At 53.4% G+C, this 27,355-nt stretch overlaps 1 protein-coding gene across 4 annotated transcripts in view; it reads right to left on the bottom strand.

Moving 5' to 3' along the window:
* The window catches only part of MYLK (myosin light chain kinase), a 180,693-nt gene that overhangs the window by 23,642 nt on the left and 129,696 nt on the right, over window positions 1–27,355 (bottom strand). For all 4 annotated transcript variants that reach the window (XM_041772555.1, XM_041772565.1, XM_041772573.1 and 1 more), the window contains 8 exons: window positions 25,838–25,888; window positions 24,929–25,056; window positions 22,598–22,751; window positions 16,812–17,114; window positions 8,279–8,311; window positions 8,089–8,182; window positions 6,614–6,817; window positions 644–861 (listed from right to left, as the gene is read on the bottom strand). In XM_041772555.1, coding sequence (XP_041628489.1) covers window positions 644–861; window positions 6,614–6,817; window positions 8,089–8,182; window positions 8,279–8,311; window positions 16,812–17,114; window positions 22,598–22,751; window positions 24,929–25,056; window positions 25,838–25,888 — 1,185 coding nt within the window. The remainder of the gene's footprint in view (window positions 1–643; window positions 862–6,613; window positions 6,818–8,088; window positions 8,183–8,278; window positions 8,312–16,811; window positions 17,115–22,597; window positions 22,752–24,928; window positions 25,057–25,837; window positions 25,889–27,355) is intronic.

Raw genomic sequence — 27,355 nt, 5'->3', positions numbered from 1 at the left:
CGTGACCGTCCTGTCCCATCCCGAGGAGACAAGCCCCGGCCACCGGGACCTGCCCTCTCCAGCAGCGGGTGGCCCAAGCTGCGGGCCCCACTCCCGAGCTGTCCCGGCCCCGGGCCTCTCCTCCGAAGGCCTGGAGGTGGCCGCCGGGAGGCGCATGGTCCGGCTCCGGGGGCTCGTCGGTAGACCCCGGGGCCCCGCAGAGCCAAGGCGGGCGGTGGGGGTGGGCACGAAGCCGGGGCCGCCCCAGGCCTGGAGGGACCTGCGGTGTGGCCTGCAGAGCGGGGCTCCCGAACCTCTTGGCCCTTGGGCCACCGGGGACCAGGGAGGCCCATGCCCGGGCTCCAGAAGCCGTATGGACGTCTTGGGGTACAGCACCCCCAGCGACACCCCAGGTGAGCTGCCCGAGGGGGGCAGGCAGCAGAGCTGGGGCCTGGCACCTGCTAAGCAGCGGAGTGCTTGGGGTGCCTATGTCAGCCCATGGAGTCCCCAACAGCCCCGTGGGGTGTCAGTGAGGGACCGAGACTCGAGGTGGAGTCTGGGGGGCAGGGCGGGCTCGGAGCCGAGCGGCGCCCACAGCCTCGGGCTTCCACCCATACCTGCGCTCCGTGCCCCCGTGGGTGACTGGAGGCCGGCGGCGCCTTACCCAGCTTTCTGGCCAGGCCGAAGTCGATGAGCTTGATCCTCGTGCCGGTCTTATTGACGCACATGATGTTCTCGGGCTTGAGGTCCAGGTGGACGATGCCCTGCCGGTGGATGTACTCCACGCCCGCCGAGATCTGCCTCATGTACTGGATGCACTCGCGCTCCGTCAGCTCGAAGTCCTCGTCGATGATGCGCTCGAACAGCTCGCCCCCCGACACGCTGTGGGATCAGGGGGGTCAGACGGGCGGCGGGGGCCACGCATCTCCGCAGCGGCCTGCTAGGCCGGCCCAGCGCCCCCCGACCAGGAGGGCCTAGCGCCTCCCGGCTCCCCGCCCGAGGGACCCGCTGACACCCACTAAGCCGATGGGGGACTCGGGGAAGCATCTGGCAGTTTCAGAGGTGACCAGGAGCCGAGAGACGCAGACACCATCTCGTCCGCACACAGGTGACCACCAGGCAGCCTCCATCCCCGAAAGCCTACGGGTGCGTAAGGGCTCCTTGCTGGGCTCCAGCGTCGTCTTCTAGTCCGAGGGAGTCAGAGCCTGAACTAGTCCCAGCAGCCGTGAGCATATTGCACGTGGCCGGCAACCGCTTCAATGACCTGGAGCCTTGGCACATTTTCTAAAATCCATGGACTGTAACCCGTTACACTAAGACTCTGGATCCTGCCATGGCGTCTCTGGGGCCCACACTGGCATCTCCTACTGGGGACTGGCCCAGAGGCTACCGCGGGCCAGCACAGTGGCCTTCGGCGCAAATGCATGACCTTGCGCCTGAGTCACATGGGTCCTTTCTGTTCCCCTGTCCGGTCCTCTGACCCACCTGCCTTCCTTGCAGCTTAGAAAGTGTAAAGCCTCTCCCTGGTGGCTTTTATAGCATCCAGCCACCACCAGTAAGCTCTTCTCTGCAATGGCCTATACGTCCACCAGCCGAACAAGGGTGGGTAGGCTTTGTTCTGGGCCCATCCTCTTCCAAGGGCCTTCCTTCTTTTTTTTTTTTTTTTTTTTTTTGAGGGGCAGGGGTGAGGCTTTTCTCTTCTAAGAAGAGCCATGATGAAGAAGGGAAAGAGGTGAGTGTGGATCCTGTCCCCCGCCTTTACAAGCTGTGTGATCGGGGGCAGGTTACTTAACCTTTCTGAGCCCCGGGTCTCCTTACCTGTCCCCACTTAGGAACTAAAGGATGCTGACACGCAGTAGGTGCTCAGCACACATTCATGACCATTTCACAACGTGTGGTGAGTGTGGGGGATCTTGTCAGTGACCCACTGAGGGACAGACAGACTGGGGCGCAGCATGAGGCCCAGCCCACCGCAGCCTCCGTGGGCCTCCCGAGCCTGACACTCTCCTGGGGGGGCGGGGGCTGAGCTGGGAAAGGTCAGGCTGTGCCAGCGACCCCTGGGGCGCGAGAACGGATGCCCTAAGCACCAGCAGAGCAGGAGGTCCCTGGGCACCCAGCAGGTGGCGCCTCTGTCCTCCCTTGCTCTCCACCAAGGCTCCCAGCCAAACTCAAATTTCCATTCTCAGGCCTCCCACAATCTTTACCATCTCCGTGCCTCAATGTCCTCATCTGGAAGGTGCAGATAAAAACGGTACCGCCTCACAGGGTTGCCATGAAGACTTAGCGAATTAACACAGGTAAAGTGCTTAGAAGAGGGCCTGGCACATAGCAAGTGCTCAATAATGTTAATTACTTTTATTATTATTATTATTATTATTATTATTATTATTATTATTATTTTAAAGAGTCAGTTGGGGCCCTGGTTGAAAATACAGACTCCCAAGCTCTTCCCCTGCAGATTCTGATTTAGAAAATCTCAGGAGGGGCCTGAGAACCCATATGTTAATATGGGTCATTCTTAGGATTGGGGCAAGCTTGGGAAATACTGGCTTACACAAGAGCCACCCCAGGGAGGCCACCTGAAATTCACTAAGAAACTCCTCTGAGAGGTCGCTCCCAATTTCCCCATATGAACTGGTCTTTCCATCGCTGGGTTTCCAGTCTTTTCTGTGTATTTTTTGTATCGGGTCCGCCTTGGCTTAACGTTGTTTGGGAACATGTGTGGGAAAGGTCTGGCTCATCTCTAAGCCCTTTATTGATACCTGGCAATATCTGGCACCGACAAGGTGCCTGCCCCAAAAATGTGAGCTTTTCAATTTAAGATATTCTGGAAAAGCAAGCAACCATTACTTGCATTATTTGGGAATATTTAAGGCAATGAGTAGTGGAAATCTGAGCCATGGAGGTCATTGCTACTGCATTTCTAGGGGTAACCTATTCAATAGAAGTTTAAGTAGCTTCAAATCTATTCAGATACATCTGAACGTAGTCTGAAAGTGGTTCCCGTAGTCCATTCCCCAGGATGGAAGGGGTTACAGAAACAGGATTAATGGCTCTACATAGGTTTCTCTTCCAAATACTCAAGACTATGGGTGGAAAGAAGCTGCCACCCACAGGGATGGAATCATGCCAAGCGCCAAGACTGGGCCAGGGGAAACCTATGCTTAGTAAATGAACAGGGAGTGAGTGAATGAGTGAATGAACACCTACTACCAAGGCTACACAATCTCAAGGGATCAAGTTTATCTGCCCCAAAATGTAGACTTTGGCGGGCCCTCACCGGCAGCCAGGAGGAATGGTGTTTCGGGGGACTCCATACCCAGACCCTCTCCACTCCTTGTCTCATGGCAGCCAGCCGGAAATTCTGTGATAAATTTTGCCAATGGTAGCACAAAAGTGAGGTGGGCAGTGGGTGACTCAGCCTAACTCGTACTGAGCACTCCCAAAGGAGCCCGAGGGAAGCCCTGTGTCCGGGCAACGCTGCTATAAAGACGGGGGCCTGTGGCTGGTCCCATAAGCCGAGGTCAGAAAGGCTCAAGACGTACGTTGCTTCTGATTTCTCACTGTGTCAGCGGCGGCTGAACTGAACGAGGGGACCCTGGAGCCCTGGAGGACATTTTCATTTTTTGTGCATCATCAGGCACTGTCCTTCTCTCCATCGCAGTATCTCTATCGAACACGGGGAAGAGCTACCCGGGCCCCCGGACGCCCGCCTGCACCCTGTCACGGCCAACCCAGTCCGTTTAGGCAGGAAGGGCCGTCCAGATGGAGGGCCGGCGCACCCCCACTCTGGGTGAGCTCCTATCAAGGGCCAAGCCCCTCACCCCAAGTGCAGAAGAGTCGGCTGGCATCTGTGCCTGTCAGACTTGCTCCTGCCCACAGGGGAGGCGTGGGGAGGAGGGACGAAAGCCAGGCCAGCTGAAGCCTTCTTACGTTTTCTCTCGACTTTTTCCATCCAGCTTGCCAACTCCCAGTTCCACGCTAAGTATGGTGTTGTGCCCACTGATGCTGCCACCCGGCCTCACCCAGGCTTGGCTGCCTCTACCCCCCTCCCTGCACCCTCTCACAAACTTGCCCGAGGCTTAACTTCTAAACATGAGACATTTCTTCACATGTCCCCACACGCCCACACCGCCTGGACCAAGCAACCTGTTCTGGAATAAATGTCAAGCACTGCGAGCCCACAGGGCCATTGCGAGGATGGGATCAGTGAGGCCACACACACTCCTTCCCGAAAGTGGGGAGGTGACTTCTCCAATTGAGAGCAGATTCTAAGACACCAGTGCAGGCTTTAAGTCCTTTCCAGTTCCACAGATGTGTTGAATTTTAGAACCGAAAGGGAGTCTGATCCAAACACGCCTCCTCGCTGGATGGATTTAATAATGACAAAATCGCAGCTCGGTGAACGGGACCCGGACTCCAGGTTTCCTGAACGGTAGGGCTTTGCTCTACGACACCTCGTTGTGTGTTAAAAAAAACGCTCACCAAAGAATTTCAAATGGAAAAAAAAAAGACCATGACACAGAAGAAGTCACCGTATCATGCTACTAAGAATAAGTCCGGATTATAGAGCACGACGCCTGAATACGTGACTCCGTTTAATCCTCACATTATGCACGAGGCAGCTTATACCCCCGCCCCACCCCTTTTGCTGATGATCATTACACTAAGGATTGGCAAAGCCGAGCAGCTCATTCAAGGCCACGCAAGAAGGGAGAGGCAGAGCTGGGGCTGCGTGAGGCTTCTCACGCTCACACTGTATTCGGAGTTTGTGCTCCCAGCCCACCTTGGCCTTCCCAAAGGCACATGAGCCACAGCGATCACAGGGTGAGGGGAAAAGAGTCACACCGCAAGCCTGGGGGAGACCTCCCTGGCCTCACCTTTCCTGGGAAGGGAGGTGTTTATGATAGAGTCCTCCCCCCAGGACTGAGGTCCGTGAAGCTCAGGACAAGCAACGCAAGGATGCTGGAGGCAGTTTCACAACAGTTCTGAAAATTTCAAATGAACATACCCTTTGATCCAGCACGCCCACACTTCGGGGAATTTATCCTACAGATGTACCCAGGCACGAGTGAGAAGATGCACGTACAAGGTTACAAACACCACTTGTTTGGGAAAGCGAAGGCCTGGAGACCGTGCAACCTCCTCTCAGAAGGAGACCTGCTGGAGTCAGCTGTGCCTTATGCACACAAGCACCTCCCGTGCAGCAGGGGGGAAGGAGGCAAGCTCACCAGCAACTCATATGTTCCTAACCGGTGAACGAAAAGAAGCAAAAATTTAGACTAGTGACTATGGGGATGCCTGGCTGGCTCAGTGGTCGAGCATCTGCCTTTGGCCCAGGGTGTGATCCTGGGGTCCTGGATCGAGTCCCACATCGGGCTCCCTGCGTGGAGCCTGCTTCTCCCTCTGCCTGTGTCTCTGCCTCTCTCTCTCTCTGTCTCTCATGAATAAATAAATAAATCTTTAAAAAATTAAAAAAAATCATATCTGCTTGTGCTTTCATAAAAAAAAAAACTTTGGAAGGACAGAAACAAAACCAATGAAAACGGTTTCTGGCCGCAGCGCTGGGGGTAGAAACAGAGTAGATGAGGGACAGGGGGCGGAATGGAACTGTCCATTGTGTATGTCCTTACATTTTTTGACGTCATCGTATCGTGTTGAAAAAAAAAATTCTAGTGAAAAGAAGGAAAGAGAACTCTGAACCACACGGCCACCGCTGCAGAGGACACCTGGCTTACTGACAGCAGCATGTGCATCTGTGTTTGTATGTGTGCACGTGTGTGTGTGCACGCATGCCAGCAGCTCAGGGCTGAGATAGGTAGAGGAATCGGCGGATTCCAGGAAAGCCTTGGCGGGAGGTCACCGGATCCATGCCTCTGCCCATATACAACCCAGCCCTAGCCCGGGTGGCTCAGTGGTTTAGCACCTGCCTTCCGCCCAGGGCATGATCCTGGAGACCCGGGATCGAGTCCTACGTCGGGGTCCCTGCATGGAGCCTTCTTCTCCCTCTGCCTGTGTCCCTGCCTCTCTCTCTCTCTGTGTCTCTCATGAATAAATAAATAAAATCTTAAACAACAACAACAACAACAACAACAACCCAGCCCTGAAAATTCTACTCTCTGGTGAGAAGTCAAGAGTACGAACAAGCACAGAGTGGGGGCCTGCGGAGCACAGCGAGACAGGAGCAAGGGCTACACTCCCATACCTCAAGCCCCCAGCCCTGGACCCCTCTTCTTTTGAAGGCCATTCAGGAAGTTGCCCTGTGCCTCCCCTTCTACTCCGAAGTCACCCCGAGGTCAGAATGCCCCTGAACGAGACCAAGGAGCCTAGGGGTTACCTTGGCACGTTCGCAGGGAGGTGTGGATGAAAAGGGGGCAGGGGTCCTCAAAGACCTGCCAGATGGTTGTGGAAATAAGGGAGGGGCTGCTGCGGGCTGGTGGTCAGCGGTTAGGGTGCTACTGTGTACAGCTCTGCTCTCCCGAGTGGGGACCGTCGGGCCACAGGGGTGGGGTGGGGAGCGTCTTGCATGCCACGGCCCTACCTGCGCGGCTCTCCGCCTTGAGCCGGAGGGGCTTGGGTGCGGGCCGCGGGGGAGCCTCAGGGGGGGCTCCTAGGCCCATGGCAAACCACTCACATCTCCAGGACCATGACGATGTTGGCCTTTTCTTCGAAGGCATCCACACACTGGACCAGCTTGGGGTGGTGGAGGCAGTTCATGATGCTAATCTCCTGCCGGATATTCTCCTTCTCTTTGGCTGAATATGCCTTGAAGAATTTCCCTGCCCAGATTTTTCCAGTTTTCTTTTCTACAAGTCGGAAGACCTGTCCAAATTTCCCACTGCAAATGGAAGGAGCGGGAGAGAAAAGGCCAATTTAGCCAAGCTTTCCACGAAATTGGGGCTGACAAATGAGGGCCTATTGGAGAAATCTAGCCCCCTTCTTTTTATAAATAAAACGTTACTGGAACGCAGCCACGCCAATCCGTGGCATCCTACCCCCGGCCCCTTTGTGCGTCTCAGCGGCAGAGTGGTAGCTGCCACGTGGCCTGGAAGCCCCATGGAACCTAGACTAGTCTAGGAAGGGCCAGAAAAGGCCCTTTTCTAAGTTTGCCGGCCCGAGCTCCAGGTCCCGAAGCGCACTTCCAACACAGACAGCCTCACTCTCCCTCGGCTGTCAACCTCAGCCCACGCCCAGGCCCTCGTCCCCACCCAAACACCACCCAGGCTTGCTGCTCTTCTGAGCTTATGGTTTCCTTGGGCTGAGGCCTCCACCTTGGCTGAAGGACTTCCCTCCCCTTCCCTGAAGACAGTCCTATGAAGTCGGGGGGACGAAGTCCTCCCGGACTACAGAGATGTTCTGAGTGGCTGCCTTCCTTCTGCTCCACGGTCCACATGGGTCCCCTGGAGATCACCCAGGAAGGCCCCTGCCATCCACTGAGGGAGAGGGGGGTGCAGACTCCTCGTATGCAACTGCTGTGAGGTTGGTGTCATTCCTTTATTTCCCAGAAACCTCCTGGAAATCAAACCCAAGCCCTACCCCCTTGGGCTCCACCGTGCTCCTCTGGGGACAGTTAGTGGGGGGCAGACAGGCCTGGGTGCTGCTGCTGCCGGAGGGGGCTCAGGGTTAGGACGTCCACACTGCAGGGCAGGGCCAGAGCAAACAGTGTGGACCAGGGTCATAAAGTGAGCAGCGCTGAGCAGCTGTGCCTTTCAAGGGGGTGCGTTTTCCTGATGCCCTAAAGCTACAACTGCAGAACAGTGAGACCGATCAGGCTCGACTCACTCCCACAGGGACACGGAAAGTGACCTCACACGGTCCGACCCAGATCCAGTGCCTCGTCAGCCCGTGTGGGGTAAGGCCCAAGGAAGGAAGGGGCTTGCTCAACAGCCTCATGGAGCTGAGCCAGGTGCACAAGCGGCAGCCGAGAGGGCCCCGGTGGGGATGCTCTGGCCGGGTGCTGACAGGGTCCGTGCCACCTGTTTCTGCAGGGGGGTTCAGCGTGGGAAGGCGGCAACCCCCAGGAACAGATGGAAAGGCAACGGAATTCAACGATGGGACCTGCACCACCCCAACCCTGGGGACCCGAAAGGCGCTTCCCATCCCACTTACGAGCCTAGTCTCTCTTCGATGTCATAGAAGTCGGACACTTTTTGTTCAGTGTTGACCGTCACTGTCCGGTAGTCGACCTCAGGTTCCTTCTCATCTGCAGGGTGGGGGTGGGGTGAGCGTGAGCCATCAGGTTCCTCTCGCGCCCCCTCCACCCCTCGAGTCTACCTGAGGACAGGAGGCCAGCACTCACCATCATCCGACACCTCCACTTCGTCCTTCGGCTCTGGGGTGAGACAGGGAGGGACACAGAAGACACAGCGATTAGTACTGGGGGCCCATGGAGAACAGAACCTGCTGGGGGCCTCGTCGGGCCTCAGCCCTCCCAGGCCCACGACCGTGAGGCCCGGAGCTCTGGGTATGGCCATGGGGGTGGGTCAGTCCTCACGGCAGCAGGGCCAGGGATACTCCTCGCCTACCCGGCAGCTATAGAGAAGCTCTTACCTCCATCCCTTCCTCTGTGCCCTCATGACCCCCTAGACACACCCTTCTTCGCAGCGCTTCCAGGCTGTCCGACTTTCAGAACCTACACACAACCGCGCCGGCCCTTTTCTGCTCTGGCTCGGAGGTCAGCAACTTCAATCGCTCCTAGTATCAAACCGATTCATCCATCTGACGGATAAAGGTACATGGGACCCCAGCCACGCACCAGGTATCTTGGAAGTTGCTGTGGGTGTGCAAAGTACGCAGAAGGCACGATCTGTCCTTTCTCGGGGCTTACGGTGTACTTGGAATCTCGATCCCAGGTGTTCTGGGATCACGTACATGCCATCACAGGACACACTGAATACACAGCGCAGGAAGTTGATACCAACTAGGGCAACTCGAAGTCCTTTATTCTGGGAAGTAGCCCTTGAGCTGTGTCTTAAAGGAAATGCTGGAACGCAACGGGGAGGTGGGGGTGAGGGCGCACAGTGAAACCAGCAGGTGTTTAAGAGGTCTGGCGAGAACGGACATGAGCAGCCCACGTGGCTGCTCACGTGGATACGTCAGAAGTGAACGGGGCGGGGGTGTCGAGGGGACAGGCAATGCCACCCACTTCAGAGCCCCAGGCCTTCCTCTGCCTAGGCATAGCTTTGTCCCTATGGAGCCGCTATGGCTTCTGGACCTTGGCTCCGTGCCTCTCCCTCTCTGGGTCCCAGTTTCCTCATCTGTAAAAGGAGGGAGTTGTATTTTTAGGTGATTTCTAGTGTCCTTGGATGGCTCTAGATGCCACGCTTTGTGATGTGTCTTGTGCTCCTTAGTCATAATGTGGGCTACGTCCCACTGACAGATGGGGACAAGGCAGGTTTCCTGGGGAGACAGAACAAAGACCTGAGAGACGTCAGAGAGAGCGGCCAGAGATTTTACAAAGGCACAAGCGTGTGCACGTGTGTGTGGGGTGTGTGTGAGTGTGAATAAGACTTGGGGGAAAGGGTGAGATAAGGGACAGCAAGAGAGGCTGTGATTTGTTTAGAGTCTTTTCTAAAAATTTTATTTTATTTTTTTAAAGATTGTATTTATTTATTTGAGAGACAGAGAGCAGGAGCAGGGGGCAGGGGCAGAGGGACGAGCAGACTCCCCGCTGAGCAGGGAGCCCGAGGTGGGGCTGGATCCCAGGACCCCGAGACCATGACCTGAGCCTGAGGCAGACGCTTCATGGGCCGAGCCACCCAGGCGCCCCTTGTTTGGAGTCCTTAAAATGCTGTTGATGAAATGAGAAACTAAACATAAGTGGGGCAGAGAAGAATATTCTGTTGCAGGAAGGAAAAGAGCCCTGGGACAGTAAAAAGGGTGAGGGCGATGGGAACTCTGAGATCAGTGCTGGGGTTTCGCAGATGGCGCCGGGACGCGAGCCTAACTGACCCGGTCCTCAGGCCTCAGACCTGAGCGGAGAGAGGGACCCCGTGTCAGTCCGTTCACGGGTAATCGGGAGGCACCTGAGAGCAACACCTGGAAGGCATCATGGAGTCACAGCGCAGGCAGAATTTGATTATTCCGTTCCTGGGGTAACAGGCCTTAGGGCATCGAGCTAAAACCCAAGCGTGGGAGCCCAGGTGCTTGGCCTAGTGCTCTGGGCAACAGATGCTGTCCCGGCGGGTGTGTGGGGTGGGGGGTGAGGGGGGTGGGGTGTGGGTGTGTGGGGGGGTATGAGGGGTGTGGGGGTGTGGGGGTGTGGGGGATGTACCAGCCGTAAGCAGGACCTATTACTCTGCGCTCAGCAGGGCCTGGGGCGTCTGCTGCTGAAACTAGGGCTGCGGGCACTTAGTCACGGGAGGGCTGGTGGGGAGACGGGGAGATGGGGAGACGGAGAGACGGAGAGACAGAGAGACAGAGAGGCAGAGAGGCAGAGAGCCGCTGGAGGGGGCAGGGGCCATGTGAATCGAGCAGAAACGGTGAGTCCTTTCTGGGCAGGGGGAAAAGATCTGAAGCAGATACACGGCATGTAGCCTGCCTGCCTTCCTCCTTCCTTCCTCCTTCCTTCCTTCCTTCCTTCTTTCCTTCTTTCCTTCCTTCCTTCCTTCCTTCCTCCCTTCCTTCCTCCTTTCCTTCCTTCCTTCCTTCCTCCCTCCTCCCTTCCTCCTTCCTCCCTCCCTTCCTCCCTTCTTCCTTCCTTCCTTCCTTCCTTCCTTCCTTCCTTCCTTCCTTCCTCCCTTCCTTCCTTCCTTCCTCTTTCCTTCGATTCCCTTCCCTTCCCTTTCCTTTTTGTAGAGGAAAGGGGCAGGGGAGAAGGAAAGAAAATCTTAAATAGGCTCCTCACTCAACATAGAGCCCCACATGGGGCCCAATCCCAGGACCCCGAGGGCATGATCAGAGCCAAAATCAAGCGTCAGATGCCCAACTGAATGAGATACCCAGGCGCCCCAGATACCGGTTTTTTAAAAATCACGATGGCCAAGGGTGAGATTAAGGTTACAGACTTTTATCAACTAATAATACTGTAACTTGAGGGAACAATTTCGTGTCATGCCTCACAGAGGACGAAGGCTGCATCTCAAGACGTAGGACGTCACCTCTCAAGACGTACCATAAGAGCCATAATAGGTTCAACAGATGTTTAGGGCAGTGCAAGGATGGCACTTCAGACAGGGCTTTAAGGGAAGCAATGGGGTTGAAGCCATTGACGAAGGATGCGCTCACGGGCTGTGTCCTGGAGACAACATACTGACAATAATAACAGCGACCTTTACTGTTGGGGATGCCCAGTGTCCTGATCCCTGGTGCCCCCATCTGAGAGTGTTCACCCGGTGAAGTGTCACCTTTCTTTCTTTCTTTCTTTCTTTCTTTCTTTCTTTCTTTCTCTCTCTCTCTCTCTCTCTCTTTCTTTCTTAAATCTATTTATTCATGAGACACACAGAGAGAGGCAGAGACACAGGCAGAGGGAGGAGCAGGCTCCCTGTGGGGTCCTCCCAGGACCCTGGGATCACACCTGAGCCGAAGGCAGACTCTCAACTGCTAAGCCACCCAGGCGCCCTCCCCTCTTCTTTTTGCTCCCATGCCACTCGTCCTGGTGTGGAATGAGCAGCAGGATGAGAGAGAAAGGAGAAGGCAGGGTTCTGGGCCTGGCATCCTTAGGAGGAACGGTCTGAGCCTTCCTAGCGCGGGTGCACTAGCCATCGGGCTCTCCAATAGCCATACCGAGGAGGCATCTTGCTGGGAACCCTGAGGGGGCACGCACACCACTTGCACACCAGCTAGAAATGACAGAGCTGGCCTTCTTGCTCTCACCACAACACCACATCTGCCCTTCACCTCTGCCTTTCTCCCTTGGCATTAAGATGCGGAAAGCTTTCCGCATGGGGATGCTGGGGAGGTGGGGACCCAGATCATCCTCGGGGAATTCATGGCCCTCTTTCTGGCTCACTGGTCCACCAAGACTTCTCTGCTTGAAACAGGCCAAGACTCCAGGCTGAGATGTTCCCCTTCTTCCTTTCCCTCCTCCTTCTGCCTCCAGTCTGCTTGGAGGGGGACGTGGCCGCAGGGAGAGGGGCAGGGTAGGAGCTGTGGGGAGGTCGCAGTTCAATTAGCCAAGGGAGCGGCGACCCCCTGGTTTCTCTCTTTCTGCCACAGGGGCTGAGCTGCAGCAGGAGGGACGTCAACAAGGCATTTAAAAGAGCCACCTATTCAGAAAGAGCTAGGAGAGCCCCGAGCTAAGCACAGGAACTACTTGGAGGATGCTTCTGAGGCATTTCTGCAAATAGATGCGTCTGCCGCCCCTGGCGTAGTGCTTGGGACAGGACCAGAGCTCGAGACATCCAGATGAGCTCCTCAGGCCGCCCCCTGGACAGAGGGACAGCGCTCTCCAGGGCCGAGGGCTGCTGTCCGCCCAGTGGGCACTAGAGGGCACCCCAGCCCCAGAGAGGCCCCCGGAGCCCGCCCGGGTGAGCAGCCGGTGACCCCATCTCTTGCCCCCAGGGGCTCTGCATCTCTAACTGCCCTCAGGCTTGCAGGAGGCCTCCGCTCCACCAGAAGCCTTTCTCACAGCTGTTTTGCGAACAACTATATATTCTAGAACAACTAGGGTGAGGAGCACAAGGGGTGGCCTGGAGCATTAGAGCCCCAGGTAGGGTGGAACAGACCTAAAAGCCTGGTGGTTGGGGGCAGTGGCTCTGCTTGCCGGGGCCTGGGGAGACAAGGAGGGAAGCTGAGCTGGGTCAGGGAGTCTAGTCTCGGGGTGGCTCTGGCCCACGAAGCCGGGTGGGGACACGCGTGCTTTGTCCTGTACCACCCAGAACAGTGCCGGCACACGGGACGGGTGCGGGATGCACGGGGGGGACTGAAGGCAGGGTGAGGGCTGGGGTGCTTAGCAGCGATAGACTGGGGGGGCCCAGCTGAAGTGGAAAACCCAAGCTGCGGCCGCACCGGCGGGAGGGAGGGGTACCGGTGGCAACTTGGCAATGGGGAAGGGGGAGCGGAACTCGCGGGGCTCTGGCTCTGCCGTTCTGATGACCACATAGGCCGCTGGCCCCCAGGGAGGGGCTACATACCCATCGCCCTCGTGCCTCTTCTGCACACACGCATGCACGCGTGCACGCACATGCAGCCCCACACACTTGCGTACACACCCCACTCCTCCGAGGCCCGTTTCCCTTTTACAGTTTAAGAGACATGACCTACCCAGGCAATAACTAGCAAGCATCTGACCAGTCTCCAGAGGGCTTCACTTGGAGCCCCCTCATCCCCCCACCCCAGCCCCCGCCATCCTCTGCCCCCCTGGCCTCGTGCCTGACAACCCTTCTGCCCTCCCCTGCTCCCCAGGAATGCAGCTGGGCCTGCAGGTGGGAGCAGCTTCCAGCCTGGAAGCCCTGGGTGGCCTGGACCCCTCCTCTGGCTCACAGGCTATTTTTGCATTTCCTTTTGTTTGCTCCCAGCTAGGAGGGGCCCTCGGAGGAGAGGCTGAGGACCACAGCAGGGGGTTGCCGGCTGCAGGGAGGAAGGGAAAGGCCACCTGCCCGGAGGGAACCCGGGAACCCAGGAACCCAGCGGCCCTAGCCCCTTGTCCCCACAGACTCTCCCTACAGCCCTGGAGCTGCCATCCAGGCCTCCGGGGAGCCACACCTTGCAGCTCCCGTGGCCTCTGGTCCTCAGTATGGGATTTATGAGGGACTCCACAGTTTCTCCTGGTTTCCTCCAAAGAGGACCCAGTAGCTTCCCTTTCCAGCTAAAGAACATCTTCTCACCACAACATTATCTCCTTCCATATTCCTTAGTGCAACATGCTAAAAACATAAAACTGAGGCCGTCTTGGAGCCCCCACCTGCTTACTCCCCACTCTGCTGGTTCCAAAGTAGGGGGTCAGAGGGCAGCAGATGGCAGTTTTGTTACCCAGTTACCCCCAGCAGACATTTGCAAGCAGCTAGTGGGCAGGAGTCTGGGAGCCCAGGAAGCTGCAGGGAGGCCCAGCGGGGCTGGCCCAGGGGCTGGCATCCACACCTCCATGGCACCCGAGCTCCAGAGCTCACCGGATGAAGGCCCCCAAGACAGGGCTAGATCCAGAACACTGTAAATTTGGTGTGTTTTCTTCTGGCATCCTCAAATTTCTTTCTGGAGCCTTCATTTAATAAGAAAGTAGAGTCTTACTATTTTATATCTAATTTTTTTTTCACCAAAGAAGGGCATCGAACTGTAATGGCCATTCCGTGCTCATGAGGCCTCTAGTCCTGTGGTGACTTCACACTGGCCCTGTCCAGCTCCTCTCTGCCTCACTCCCTGAAGCAATCTCTCTTGGGGTGTCTTTACCCCTGGTGTCCCTCCTCCTTGCCCCCAACCTCTTCTCCACCTTAAATTCACGGCACCCTTTTGCTTGTCTTCATATCACACTTTCCACACTCCTGGCATCTCCTTCTCCCACTTATTCCTTACCCCCCAGGGCAACCACTTTCCACCGCAGAAAGGCTTTGCACTTCACTCTCAAGGATGGCTACGTCTGAGAGTCCTCATCTCTGTGCATTTGGCGCTGGCTGCTGTTCCCTGAGGCCTCAACGCAACTGACTCCTTCTGCGTTTCTTCAACATGGCTCTAGCTTCTCCCGGTGCTCTCCCCCTTTGCCTTCTTTTTTCTTTCCTTCTGGTTTTGCAGGCTCCTCCATTCTGGTATATCCCTGTTGACTTTCCTACCACCCTCTTGGTTAGCTCATCGATGACCATGGCTTTAATGATCCATTAAACATTGAAGACTCCCAAATCTGTAGTTCTAACCTAAACCTTCTCCTGGGCTCTAGGTTCAACCAATCAGTAGTCTGAAGACTGTTGAACCTGGAGCCCTTAGCCACTCAACTGCACAGGAATGAGATGGGAACTTGTGTCTTCTCCAGGACTCCCTGCTGCCTAACCTCCAAGTCTCTAGAAGGCAGCCCGACCGCTCCTAAAGGAATACAGGCTTCAGGTCAGACAGCTCACCATTTACATTACACGCTCTGTGATCCTGGGCAAGCAGCTTCACCCCATAAAGCTATTTCTCCTTTCTATAAAATGGAGGTAGTAACGGTAGCTACTTCATTGCTTCATTGTTAGATGCCTGAAAAGATGCATATAAAGTGCTTAACACCCTCTTAGCCTATAGCAAGTGCTTGATATACGTTAGCCACCGAGAACTGTAATGATAAATGGCTCTTAAATTTGTGTTCAGTTACTCAAGCCAGGAACTGGAAGTCACCCTGAACTCTTCTAATTTCTCCTTCAACTCTACCCAAAAAGTCACTGAGAATGGTTAGTTCTACAAGCTGAGGCTTTCGTTCACGCCCTTACCATCCCTCACCCAGACTACGCCACCACAGAGGCCCAACTGGTATCTTGTCAACTCCAGAGTCATCTCCTCTCCACTTGGATGCTTCCCAAACTGTCACACACATCTGAATCCACGGGGGTAGATCATGTTGAAATGAAGGTTCAGAAGGGACCAAGGGTGTGGAGGGGCCAAGAGTCTGCACTTAGAGCAAGTCCCGGGATCCCAAGACTGCTGGTCCAGACCACACTTTGGGTAGCAAAGCTCTACTTTTCCTCCAATTCTCTTTCTAAAAAGGTGTGAGGGGCCCGGGTGGTTCAGTTAGTTAAGTGTCTGCCTTCAGCTCAGGTCATGATCTCAGGGTTCTGGGGTCGAGCCAAGTCTGGGCTCTTTGCTCAGGGTGGAGTCTGCTTCTCCCTCTGCCCCTCTCTCTGTTCATGTTCTCTCTCTCTCAATAAATAGATAAACTCTTAAAACAACAACAACATCACACACACACACACACACACACACACACACCAAAAACAAAAACAAAAACAAAAAATAGATGGGATCATATCAATCCCCTTCCTGGAAATCTTTGGTGAACTTCACAATTTTACCTACCTTGCCCTTCAGGATTGCTTCCTCCTGTTCTGTCTCTCACGGCATATGCCCTGGCCACACACATGCTTCTCAGAGTGCCACGCATTTCCATCACTTTGTACCTTCACTCAGGCTGCTTCCTCTGTGAGGAATGCCTCTCCTTATCTTTCCTGCCCCTTGGAAACCCATTCCTTTTCCCAAGACTCCTTACCTCTTCCAGAAGGCCTTCCTCAACCTTCATGGCAAACTTAATCATGCTTTCTGCTGTGTCCCCTCCTCTCTGTTTACAGCGCTAGAATCACCTGTTTCCCATCTCATTATACTCACTGTCCTAGTTAGATTTTAAGCCCATTGTCTGATCTTTGTGTCCAAGAACTTGACACTGAGTGGACAGTGAGACAGGAATGCAAGGGAAGGAGGGAGGTGGGTACAGGGGGAAGGCGAAACTTCAGGTTCCTGCGGAGCTCCTGCGTTCCAGCACTGAGCTCCTGATTAACACACTATCGCCTCCTGGTGACCTTGAACCAAAATTGTTGGTTCAGTGGCTTTTGAAGGGTCACAGGTACTTTCTTTCAAGTTGGGGCCCCTGAGTGGCTCAGTCAGTTAAGCGGCTGACTTCAGCTCAGGTCATGGTCCCAGGGTTCTGGGATTGAGCCTGATGTCAGGCTCCCTGCTCAGTGGGGAGCCTGCTTCTTCCTCTCCCTCTGCCCTCCCTGCCCTTCCCCCTGCTTATGCACACTTTCTCTGTCAAATAAATAAAATCTTTAAAAAAAGAATGGATGAGCATCACAACCCCAGAAATCAAGACTGCCAAAGACTCTGGCAGCCGTCGCTGACATCTTCTCGGTCCCTGGCACCCCTCTCAGTACAGGCTTCTACATACGCAAGGTAAGCCATGCACACTGATGTCAGGCCAGCGATAAAGGAAGGCAGCCTACCCTCCGGTTTCTCTCCCACTGCTGTGAGTTCAGACTCCTGGCTCGGCTCGCTGGTTCCGTACACGTTGATGGCGCGCACGCGGAATTTATACTCTCGGTCAGGCAGCAGGTCCTGGACGTTAAAAGAGGTGCTGCGGCACGTGGCTAGTTCCTTCCATGTCTTGTCCACCGAGTCCCAGATCTCGACGCTGTAGGATTGCACGGCGCTGCCCCCATCATACGAGGAGCCATACCAGGACAGGGTCAACGACGAGCTCCGGATGTCGGAGGCGCAAGGTGTGCCCGCTGGGGGGTCTGGTTTGTCTGGGGACAGAGAAGCACGACATCACCCAAGTCTTCAGAATTGCAGGAGGGGGAAAAAAAAAGAGCTGCAGGGAAGGAACCTTTCTGAATTAGCTTTGACTTGGAAGAGAAGCCCAGAGAACCCAAGCTGACAGGCCCGGTCCTGGCTCTCCGCTCCTCACGGTCACAGTCACACCTATGCACAATCACACCTTCACAGAAAGCCCCACAAACACCTATTTGCCAGAAAAGAATTCTCTTTTTTGGGGAGGCTAGTTTTCCCGTCTACAAGTCATGATTTCCTGTACTTTGCCTCAGTCCTAAACATATTTCTCTGAGTAAACAGACCTAGGAAGCTTGCCCAGAAGGCGTGGACTGCTTCCCATCAAAACTATGTTTTGAGAGAGAATTTAATGTGTGCATGTGTCTCTGTCAGGCCCGAGGCCAGTGGCCTGTGACATAGCGAGAGCCAGACTTCACTTTCTCTGGGACTTGGGAAGTGCCTGCCCCCAGAGAGCGGCACAGTCGCACAGTGAGCTCTGAAGTCAGACAGATCCGGGTTTGAACATGGCTCGATCTCCATTCGCTACTTGTTAACCTCTCTGTGCCTCAGTTTCCTCGTCTGTAAGCCACGTGGAGAACGGTAGCACTTGGATCACAAGGTGGTTGTGAGAAGTTCTTGGAAAAGTGGCTGGCGTGAGCAGCCATGACCATCATTATTGTGGGGGTTTATTTCTGACTTTATAATGCATAAAATATTACTCCTACCCTACCTCTTTTATCCTCCTAGAACCATTAGAAAATGAGAAAATTTCCAAAGCAAACTGCGGTAGCAAATCACACCCAGTCCTGGCTAAGGGCTGGAAAATGAGCGCAGGACACAAGCAAGAAGCAGCCCCTCTGGCCGCTGCCTTCCCTTTTACTGCTGCCAGCTTCGGGGCACATCACGGTCGCCTACACTTTCCTGAAGTGACCGAGTTTTGCTGATTTTGTCAGCTGCTGCTCTGAACTAACTTCTCCGATGTTTCAGATTTTGTTTTCACCGGTGGCTGATTTAGCTACAGATACCAGCCTTCAGGAACCTCCGTCCCCCGCTCCAAGGCAGTGTGAGGTGTAGAGTTCCCCAAACCAGCAATTAAAACCATGCTTTTCATGCTATGCCATTTCATAAGCTACGTGACCTCGAGCAAATTCCTCAACTTCCAAGTCTCCAAACTTCTGGTTTGTCTTTTGTTTTTTTTTTTTTTGGAAAAATGGTGCTAACATGTATCTAGCCTGCTAGGGGTTTGTGAACATCAAGGAAGCAAACCCAGGTAAAGTGCCTGACGTCTACTCTCCCTTCTGCAAGGAAGGAAAGCCAAAGAGAATTCCTGCAAACGACTTTGCATCTATAGGAGAGGAAAAAAAAAACGGTTCTGTTGGAGTGTGTGTGTGTGTGTGTGTGTGTGTGTGTGTGTACACGGCTTCTCCGTCCTGGCTGAGGATGCCTTGCCCTGCAACCACCCATCCCTGTGCAGCCCTAGCCTGGGCCTCGCCTGGAGTGGCTCTGGGACTGTGACAGAGCTACTTCCACCACTGGCAGCCACTCTGGAGGCCTCCCGTGATGGAACCACTTTCACTGGTTGTTTAAAGTGTTCTCTTAGAAAAACTGTTTGTTCTGAAAGATGTGTCGGTCTTTTTAGAAATATTTCTGGCGTTGGCTAAGATGTTTATTACTCTAAACTCTTGTAGAGGCAAGTGCTTCAAGTCCTCTCAAGACCCAGCTAAGGAAGGAAAAAAAAAGCCCAAAGAGGGATGAAAGACAGACTCGCTGCTTTCCCCCAAAGAAAACTGCCTGGGAAGCATCTCGCTGGACACGTTGAGAGTGCAGATACACGCCACTGACGGATTTTTTTCTCCCCTCTGTGTTGGTTAGGAAAAGAAAACTTTGAGAAATGGGTATTGCAAAAGAGGTACTATTTGTACCCTACCCTGTTCCAGATGTTTCTTGGCTGAAAGGGTTAGAAGAACTGACAGATGATGTATGTCACCCCCTGTAGCACAAGGGAAGATGCAAAGTTTGAGGAGGGGGACTTTCATTCCGAGCAAGGCTTCAATGCTTTCAAGGAATCTGATTCCAAATTAAGGAGTTCGGACAAGCCTCAAGTCTGAAGTCGAGGGGATGGAAGCCCGGACCCCCATGCCCGCCCTTATGGCCCTGGGCTGCGCCTGCTGCTTTCTGTTCAACAGACAAGAGCCTCACAGACAGGCTGGACTAGCCAGGGATGAAAACCCTTGGAACAGAACAAACGTCCTCAGAACAGAGGGCCTGGGAGCCTCCCTCCACACCAGAGACGCAGCTGCACGTGGGCTGGCCTGGGGGCCCTGGGCATGGCCTAGGAAAGGCAAAGCGAGCGCACAGTCTAGAACCCTAAGCTCCACCCTGCCTTAGAGTTCGCCTCTGGCTCCCTGGAGACTTGACCAACAGAATGGGAAACGCTGAGTCTAAGGGAACAGTCTGACGACACCAGCTCTGGGATTTTCTGTTCAGTCCCAGGAGAATGGAGGAGCTCCTCTCTACTTCTTCTCCCCGACTGACTGCCCTCCCTGGCGGTCTCTGTGCACCTGTGCGTGTGAAGGTGCTCTGTGGCATGCTTAAGCCCACCTGGACCTCCCTTCACTACGCCTCAGCAGCCACCTGTGGCTGTTAGAGAAGGGCAGGGGGTGTGAGACACCCCCATCCTCCCAGGGTCATCTCTCTGGATAATCCTAGCCCTTCAAGGCTGAGGCACTTTGCTTGCCAAGAATACCCAGCTAGCCAGGGGCAGAGCCAAAAGGAGACTCCAAAAGTTCTCCAGACCCTGGTTCCAGGGGCCTGTTATTTTACAGGCCACCAGGCAGAAAAAGGATCAAGAAGCGTCTTGCTTATTAAACCCACGCCAAGCATCACAGAGGGAAATCTCCTGCCCTTAAAAACCGTGCAAGCTCCAAGCTCAGATAGTAGTTGGGGATTACTGGGTATTTGGAGATTCTCTCTACTTTGTTTTTCTCCTTTAAAGATACGCAAAGAGACCTGTTTTTCTCCCGCTGGACGAGTTGCAGGCAGGAATGCTGTGGGTCGGGCTGTACTCTGGGGCCCCTCCCGCACCCCCCCCCCCCCCCCAGGCGGAGCTGGAAGGGCAGGCCTCGGCCCAGGCTCTCAGAACAGCACAAACTCCTGTGCTGCCTTTGAAAATACAAGCCTTTAAAATAGACATCACTCATTTAGACTAACTGAGGGAAAGCCTACTTTTTATTATCATTTTAAAAATAGGAGTCATAGACGAGATGAAAAGAAAGTGGTACTTTAAAGGGCAGACACGAAGGGAAGTTTACTGCTCACCAGGAGGAGTCGTGTTAAATCGGCCTGATTCAGCCGCCTGCCATGGAAGCTTCCAAAGTGCTCGAACCCGTCTGCAGTAGGCCCAACAGTTCCTGTTTCATCTCATTTATATTTGACATCTACTTAATTAGCCCCGATCAGATAATGCACAGATGTCCCTAGAGACACGCAGGTAAATCTGGGCCTAATCCAGGTTTACTTTGGACTAATTCTAAATCCGCGGGCTCTGAATGAATGTGGCTTCGCCGGATCCATCAATGCGAGTCCTCGTTTTATTGAGCAATTCTATTCTTAGCTCGAGGAGGGGGAGGCAGACAGAAAGCCCGTTCCCCTCCATTCCATTCCCCTCCCAGGACGGCATTTAACATGCTGCTCCTGCCAGCTGGCGGGCAGCCACGCCAATGGCCCTGTCAGCACTGGCCGAGGAGAATGAGAAACGAAACCATAAAAGGCGAGAACCACAGCCCCGGGTGGTGCAGGGGGAGGGGAGCGTGTGGCACCCGGAGCCAGCCAGAGCGGGGGCAGGGGCACCAGCCACAGGAAAGCAGCTCAAAGGAGCTCACCCCCCAGGTCTCAAGCGGTGGGGGGGGCAGCTAAGAGAACACCAAGGAAAACTGGAAACCAATGCTTGGTGACCCGTAGGGCCAAAACCAAGACTTCAGGTACAAGTCTGAGTGTGGAGGCTACCTGGATCACTAGCACCAACCTCCCAGGCCCCCAAATATTCTTGACTCCTGGGGGAAGATTACTGAAATGAACATCTGGAGTCACCAAAGAAAGGGGTAGGGAGGTGTCTCCTGTCTTTTATAGATGATAAAGCTATTCCCTGACCCCTTAGCACACTGGCCTCCCCAGATTTAAATTTCCTGATCTAAAGAAGCAAACGAAAGGGGGTCAGATGAGTAACCACCAGGCCAAAGGCCTTCACAGATGTGTAGGGATACGGCCTGCCGTCGGTCTGCCCACTCCTGCATCTGCTGTTCCTTTGCTGCCCTGACCCCTCGGGGGTCAAGGAACTGAGCGCAACCCACCGTGTGGGACAAGTTAGGAAAGTATGTTGACATTTCAGGAGAGAGTCGCCAGGGCATGAAAAACAGCTACTGCAATGGAGAGGATGGAGAGGAAAAAGTGAACTTGAAAACCAGTCTGGAGACAGACTCGACTCCATACGGGGCTGCAGGAGGTGAGAAAAAGGGGTGGACGTAGCACTGGGAGGTCACAGTGACCTCAGAAGGGTGGTCCCAGCAGACTAATGGGGGCGGGAGGGAGGCCACAGGGAGGAGAAGCAGCAGAACCAAAGTGGAGACTGGCCCCTTTTGGGGGGGTGGCCATGAAGACAGAGAGAGAGAGAGAGAGAGAGAGAGAGAGAGAGATGGCGGGGTGGCCAGAGAGAGTCAGGATATTGCAGGAATACGTGGTCCTGCGTGTCGGCTGGGATGGGAGACCCTGGCGACATTTATGGGAGAAGTAGAGGGGAAGGCGAAGACCAGAGAGAGGGCGGGCACAGATGCACAGACACCTGCAGGGGTGGGGCACGGAGTCATGCAAGTTCATGCCTGACGCCTCCTACTTCTCAGAGGAGCGAGAGACCAGGGCCTGCAGGGTGACAGGCGATCACAGAGTTAGGGAGGACGCTGAGCCCACTGACGCTCCCGCCTAGGCACGAGCGGAGTCCAGCACTGAGCCTCCGAGTCTGTGATCTTCTCCCCCAGTGTCCCCACATCAGGCTGGGTGGGGGGTGCCGTGGAAGGCAGCCCCGGCTGAAGGTGAGCATTTGCAAGGAGACTGAGAGGCCGGGGAGAGGGAAGGGAATGGACAGAGGGAGAGGGAGCGACGGTGCCACGGAGGAATGGGTCTGGGGCAGTACAGCTCAGGGCTTCCAAAGGCTAGAAAGAGAGCAGCCAGGAGGGGATTCATAGGAACCGGATAACGCGGTGGGGTGTGCGCAGGGTCTGGGCTTCTCCAGGAGCGCGGAGCCCAGCAAGGCAGTGAGGGCAGGGAGAGGGAACCCGGGAGCACGGGGGGCTGTGGGCAGGGTGCCGGAGGCGTAGGCCCGGGAGGGGCAGCCCCGAGGCCCACCATCTGGCTGGGGCCGCTGCCTCTCCTGTCCTCCGGCCGCGGGCCGCCCCGTCCTCAGACTCACCCACGACAGTGAGGTTGACCTGGGCCTGCCTGCTGCCCAGCTTGTTCTCCACCAGCAGAGTGTAGCAGCCGCAGTGTTCCTGGCGTGCGGCCACGATGGTGAGCCTGCTGCCATTCTCACTGGTCTCCACCTTGATGTGCTCGCTCTCCTGGATCTGGGGGCAGAGAGTGAGGCAGGCACTAGAGACGGGCCAGGAAAGGAAGAGGCTCTGACCTCCACTCCCCACCCCTAGGGAATGCTGCTGGACAAGCTGCATGGGCCTCTGTCTTGTCTGGACTCTGGGCCTCCCCTTAGGGCCCCTCCCCTCCTGCATCCAAAGCCAAGCCTCCCTGAGGTGGTCCAGGTGCGGGGCGAGCAGAGAGGGTGCTGAGTAGGGCCTGGCAGATGAACTAGGTCTACCTTGCGGCCCCGACCAGACTTGAGGAGGGTCTTGTATCTCTATGGCTTTGGGGCTGGGGGATGGCAGGAGAACACGTCAGGGCAGAGTCACCCACAAAGGCCACCCCAGTGCATTCTGACCTCTTCTGTGCTGTCTAATCCTGGAGCCACCAGCCACATGTGGCTACTTCAACTTTAATTAGTTAAGTGGGAATAGCCCCAATGTCCATCAACTGATGAATGGATTTAAAAAACCATGGCGCTGCCTCACTCTGTGTCTCTCATGAGTAAATAAATAAAATCTTAAAAAGTAAAATAAAATAAAAATAAAAAAAAACCGTGGCATACCCAGACAATAGAATATTACTCAGCCATAAAAAGGAATGCAGTACTGATTTATGCTACAATGGGATGAGCCTTGAAAACACTATGTTAAGAAAAACAAGCCAGACACAAAAGAATACATACCGTATGATTCCATTTATATGAAATGCCCCGAATAGGCAAATCCACAGAGAGAGAAGGCAAGTTAGTGGATGCCAGGGTTTGGGGGAAAGGGAGCAGTGGCTGCTGATGGCTCAGGGCTTCTTTGTGGGGTGATGGAAACGTTCCAGAATTAGATCATTGTTATGGTTGCACAGCTGGTGAATATACGAAAAACCACCGAATTGTACAACACTTTAAAAGGGCAAGTTTTATGGTGTCTGAATTTTATGGTGTCTATAACAAAGCCGTTATAATGATTTTTATTTATTTATTTATTTTTATAATGATTTTTAACTAATAACAATTTGGAATTCTGTTCCTCAGTTGCACTAGTCACACTTCAAGCACTCGATAACCACATATGGTGGTGCCTACCATATTCCATATTGGATCATGGATACGGAATATATCCGTCACTAGACAAAGTTCTTTTTTTTTTTGTGGGGGGGGGGTTCCAAGTTTTATTCAAGAACTCATACAAAATATTTGAGGTAAATGAGTTTTAATCCTCATCTTCCTCCTCTTCCTCGTCCTGGTTAATCTGGAAGGAACGCAACTCGTAACTCTCGACAAAGTACTTTTGTCCCCAACGGGGACTTGGTCAAATGTCTCTGAAAAGGGAGACATTGCATCTTACTTCAGATGACACCAGTCCAGACAGCGCACAGAGCAAGCAACCTTAGGATGATAAGGCAGGATTCTCAGCTTCATCTTTTGAGACCAACCCTCCGTCCCTCCCTGGTACTGGCCTCCCACCTCTGGGCCTTAAGACAATTTGGATGGTTTGGAAAGAGAGCACCGGAGAACTCAGAAGAAATCCTCACATCCCCCGTAAAGTTCCTGATTCAGCGCCAGCTGCTGTTTGGGGCCTTCGGCGATCACATATATGGCCACGTGTACCAATATGGGCTCCCCATGTCCCTTTAAGTGGGTCATTCAGAAAATCAAACATTTTTTTCATAGAGCCATGATTATAAATGGTACGTTCCTGGGCCAGCAAGCCAGCGTTCTGTTTAATGTACAATTGATCCATCCAAATACTCGGATTCACTTTTATCCCTTGAGCACGTGGTAAGTTGAAGTTGTTACCACAGAGAGGGTTTGGCGGGCTGGCACAGAACGCTCGCAGGGCCTGAGAGGTCCTTCCAGTCACTGGTTCAATTTTCCTGACTCTGAGGAGCATTCTAGACTAAAATATCAAAATCAGGTGGGGGCCCTGGGTGGTTTCTGTTTTTTCTTTCACACTTTGTTTGGTCACACAGATTGTCTGTAAAGCAGGTATTCACAGTAGATTCAGAAGAAAAGGTTATTAAGAACTCTGACCTGGCGGGTGGGGACAGGACCCTCCCATTTCTAAGGCCCTGCTGATCGGGAGTGATGTTGCCACCGTGACGGGACAGCGTTTCTTATCCCTTTTGGCCCAGGGCCTGAGAGGGTTGTTCTCGGGTCACTCCCTCCATCACTGACCTGCTTTCGGAACTTCATCCACGTACAGGTGATGGGCTGGGTGCCTGCCACCTTAGCAAACAGCTCCACAGACTCTCCTGCGCGCACCTTTTGGTCCTCAGGAAACTGGATGATCTGAGGGGGCATGGCTGGGAGAGGACAAGTGACAAAGTGAGCAATGAGGAGGGAGCCTCAGACAGACTGATGTCACTCAGTGCCGCTGTCCACACTGGTCTGCACTTCTCACCTTCTAGAGCTTTCGGGGTAACACTGAGGACAGCGGCCACTCCTATAGAATGTCCAAACCGATGGGCCTGCTAGGTTTGTTCATTATTTTATTTTGGTTCTTTGCAAGTGGCCCACACGATTTACGTGGCATGTGTCAGTTGCTCTGGAATTTGGATCTTACCCTAAATTTTTGAATCTACCTCCTAATTCCTTTATTAATTAAGCAGCACCTTGCGTTCAAACCATCAGGTTACCCTGGCTGACAGGTTCCATGTGGCTCATGTCCTCAAATGTCTTTCACTGGGAAAGAGACAAGGCTCTATATGACGAGGACATACAAAGTGGAGCATTAGGACGGCATAAAGTGGATCGTCTCTTTAAATGGCAGCGTAGAGGGCGAGTGTTGGGCAGTTTCACAGTAGGGGTGGGAAAGTCACTAGTACTCTATGATGCCATATGACGTCAGCTAGGGACACTACCGGGGAAGCAGGAGAAAGGACAGGTCAAGTGAGAGAGGGTAGGAGACCAGGCAGTGCAGAGGCTCTTGGGGAAAGTTTGGCCTGAATAATGCAGAGCTGGAATCAGGGAGGGGCACAGCGGTGGTCTCCTGGGACCTTATGCCAGGGCTCAGTCTAGCAGGGCATAGGAAAACCCCCCGTGGCAGATGCCTCTTGCCCCCATTTGCTGCTGGTGACCAATTACCTGCTTTTGGAGGTGTCTTGGGGGCAGGTTTCTTTTTCACAGTTGCATCACCTGAAACAAAGACAGTCACAGATTATTTTCTATCAATTCTGGCTTTTCACAAAGCTCCTGAATCCTAGGAGCCTTGGCCGCTGCCCCTGCCTTAGACAGAGCCCTCACTTTGTGCGTGTTTTTCAGATCTTGCACTCCTACAGAGACCACCTCATGACTGAATATCAGTTCTCAGGGGATCTCTGGAGGGATCTCTGGAGCCTCCATTGAGATAAAAACTCAAAAATGCTTGAGTTTCCATTGTCCCTTTCAATGATGATAACTCCACACTCACTCACTATTCCCTCACCCAAACTTCAGGAAACTCAGAAAGGAAATTACGTCAGATAAACCGTCTAAAATTAGCCTTTGGTGTGGATCCAAGGGTCTCAGGCTTCCTTCGGGTCACAGACTGTGGACTAGTGGCTTTCATTTTTTTAAGTGTTTGCTAAATGGATCAATGAATGAATGAACAAATGAATGAACCCACCAAAGGCTCTCTTCTATTCCCACTCCATTCCTTCTCCAAATAACTTTCTCCAAATAACTCAAATAAGAAAAATTACTCAAACAGACTAATTTCACAGCACAAACCTATTCATTCTGCTAAACAGCAATATGATGAATATGCAAAAGTATCCTCAGCTATCTTCATGGCTTGTTTTCATCTTTCTTGGAGGTCTTTAATCAAAACCTATTTATCCAGGTGGAATGAGAATCTGTGTACACACAAATATCTGTATGTGAATGTTTATGGTGGCCTTGTGACTGCCAACAGCTAGAATTTATCCAATTGTTCCAGAACTGGAGAATGGATGAACTGTGGTATATTTATACAATGAAATACTACTTATAAATAAAAGGCAACAAACTACTGATACACAGAACACAGATGAGTCTCAATGACTCATCTTTCTCTAAGAGAAGCCAGACTCAAAAGGCTGCAAACTGTATAATCCTATGTATAAGCTTTGTTCTAGAAACAAATTATAGGGACAGAGAAGAGATTAGTGGGGAATGGGACAGGGGTTGACTGCTAAGGGACACAAAGATATGTTTTAAGGTGGGAGAACCATATCTTGATTATGGCAATAGTTATATGACTAAACTACGTACTAGAAAGGGTCATTTTTACTATATATAAATTATACCTTAATACAAAAAAAAATGGAGTCACTTAATCAATGAGATCTTCCCTAACGACTCTATAACAAATAGCAAACCCCTGCGGCCAGCACTTCTTATCTCCCTTACCCCACTTTATTATCCCCCTACCATGGCACTTAGCACCATATAATAAACTATACATTTACTTGTTTATTTACTGTCTGCCCTTTTCCTATCTCTGAAGTATAAGGTTTTTGAGAGCAGGGACTTTTTCTTTTTTGTTCACTGCTGTGTACTCAGTGTGCCTTGTGCCTGGACATAGGAGGCACTTGGTAACTACTTATTGAATGAATGAGTGGAGGGAACGTTAGCAATTATTCA

The sequence above is a fragment of the Vulpes lagopus genome, chromosome 1 (genome assembly GCF_018345385.1).
Source record: "Vulpes lagopus strain Blue_001 chromosome 1, ASM1834538v1, whole genome shotgun sequence".
Classification (NCBI taxonomy): domain Eukaryota; kingdom Metazoa; phylum Chordata; class Mammalia; order Carnivora; family Canidae; genus Vulpes; species Vulpes lagopus.
The sequence above is the reverse complement of the archived record's forward strand: the minus strand, read 5'-3'. Positions and strand labels throughout refer to the sequence as shown.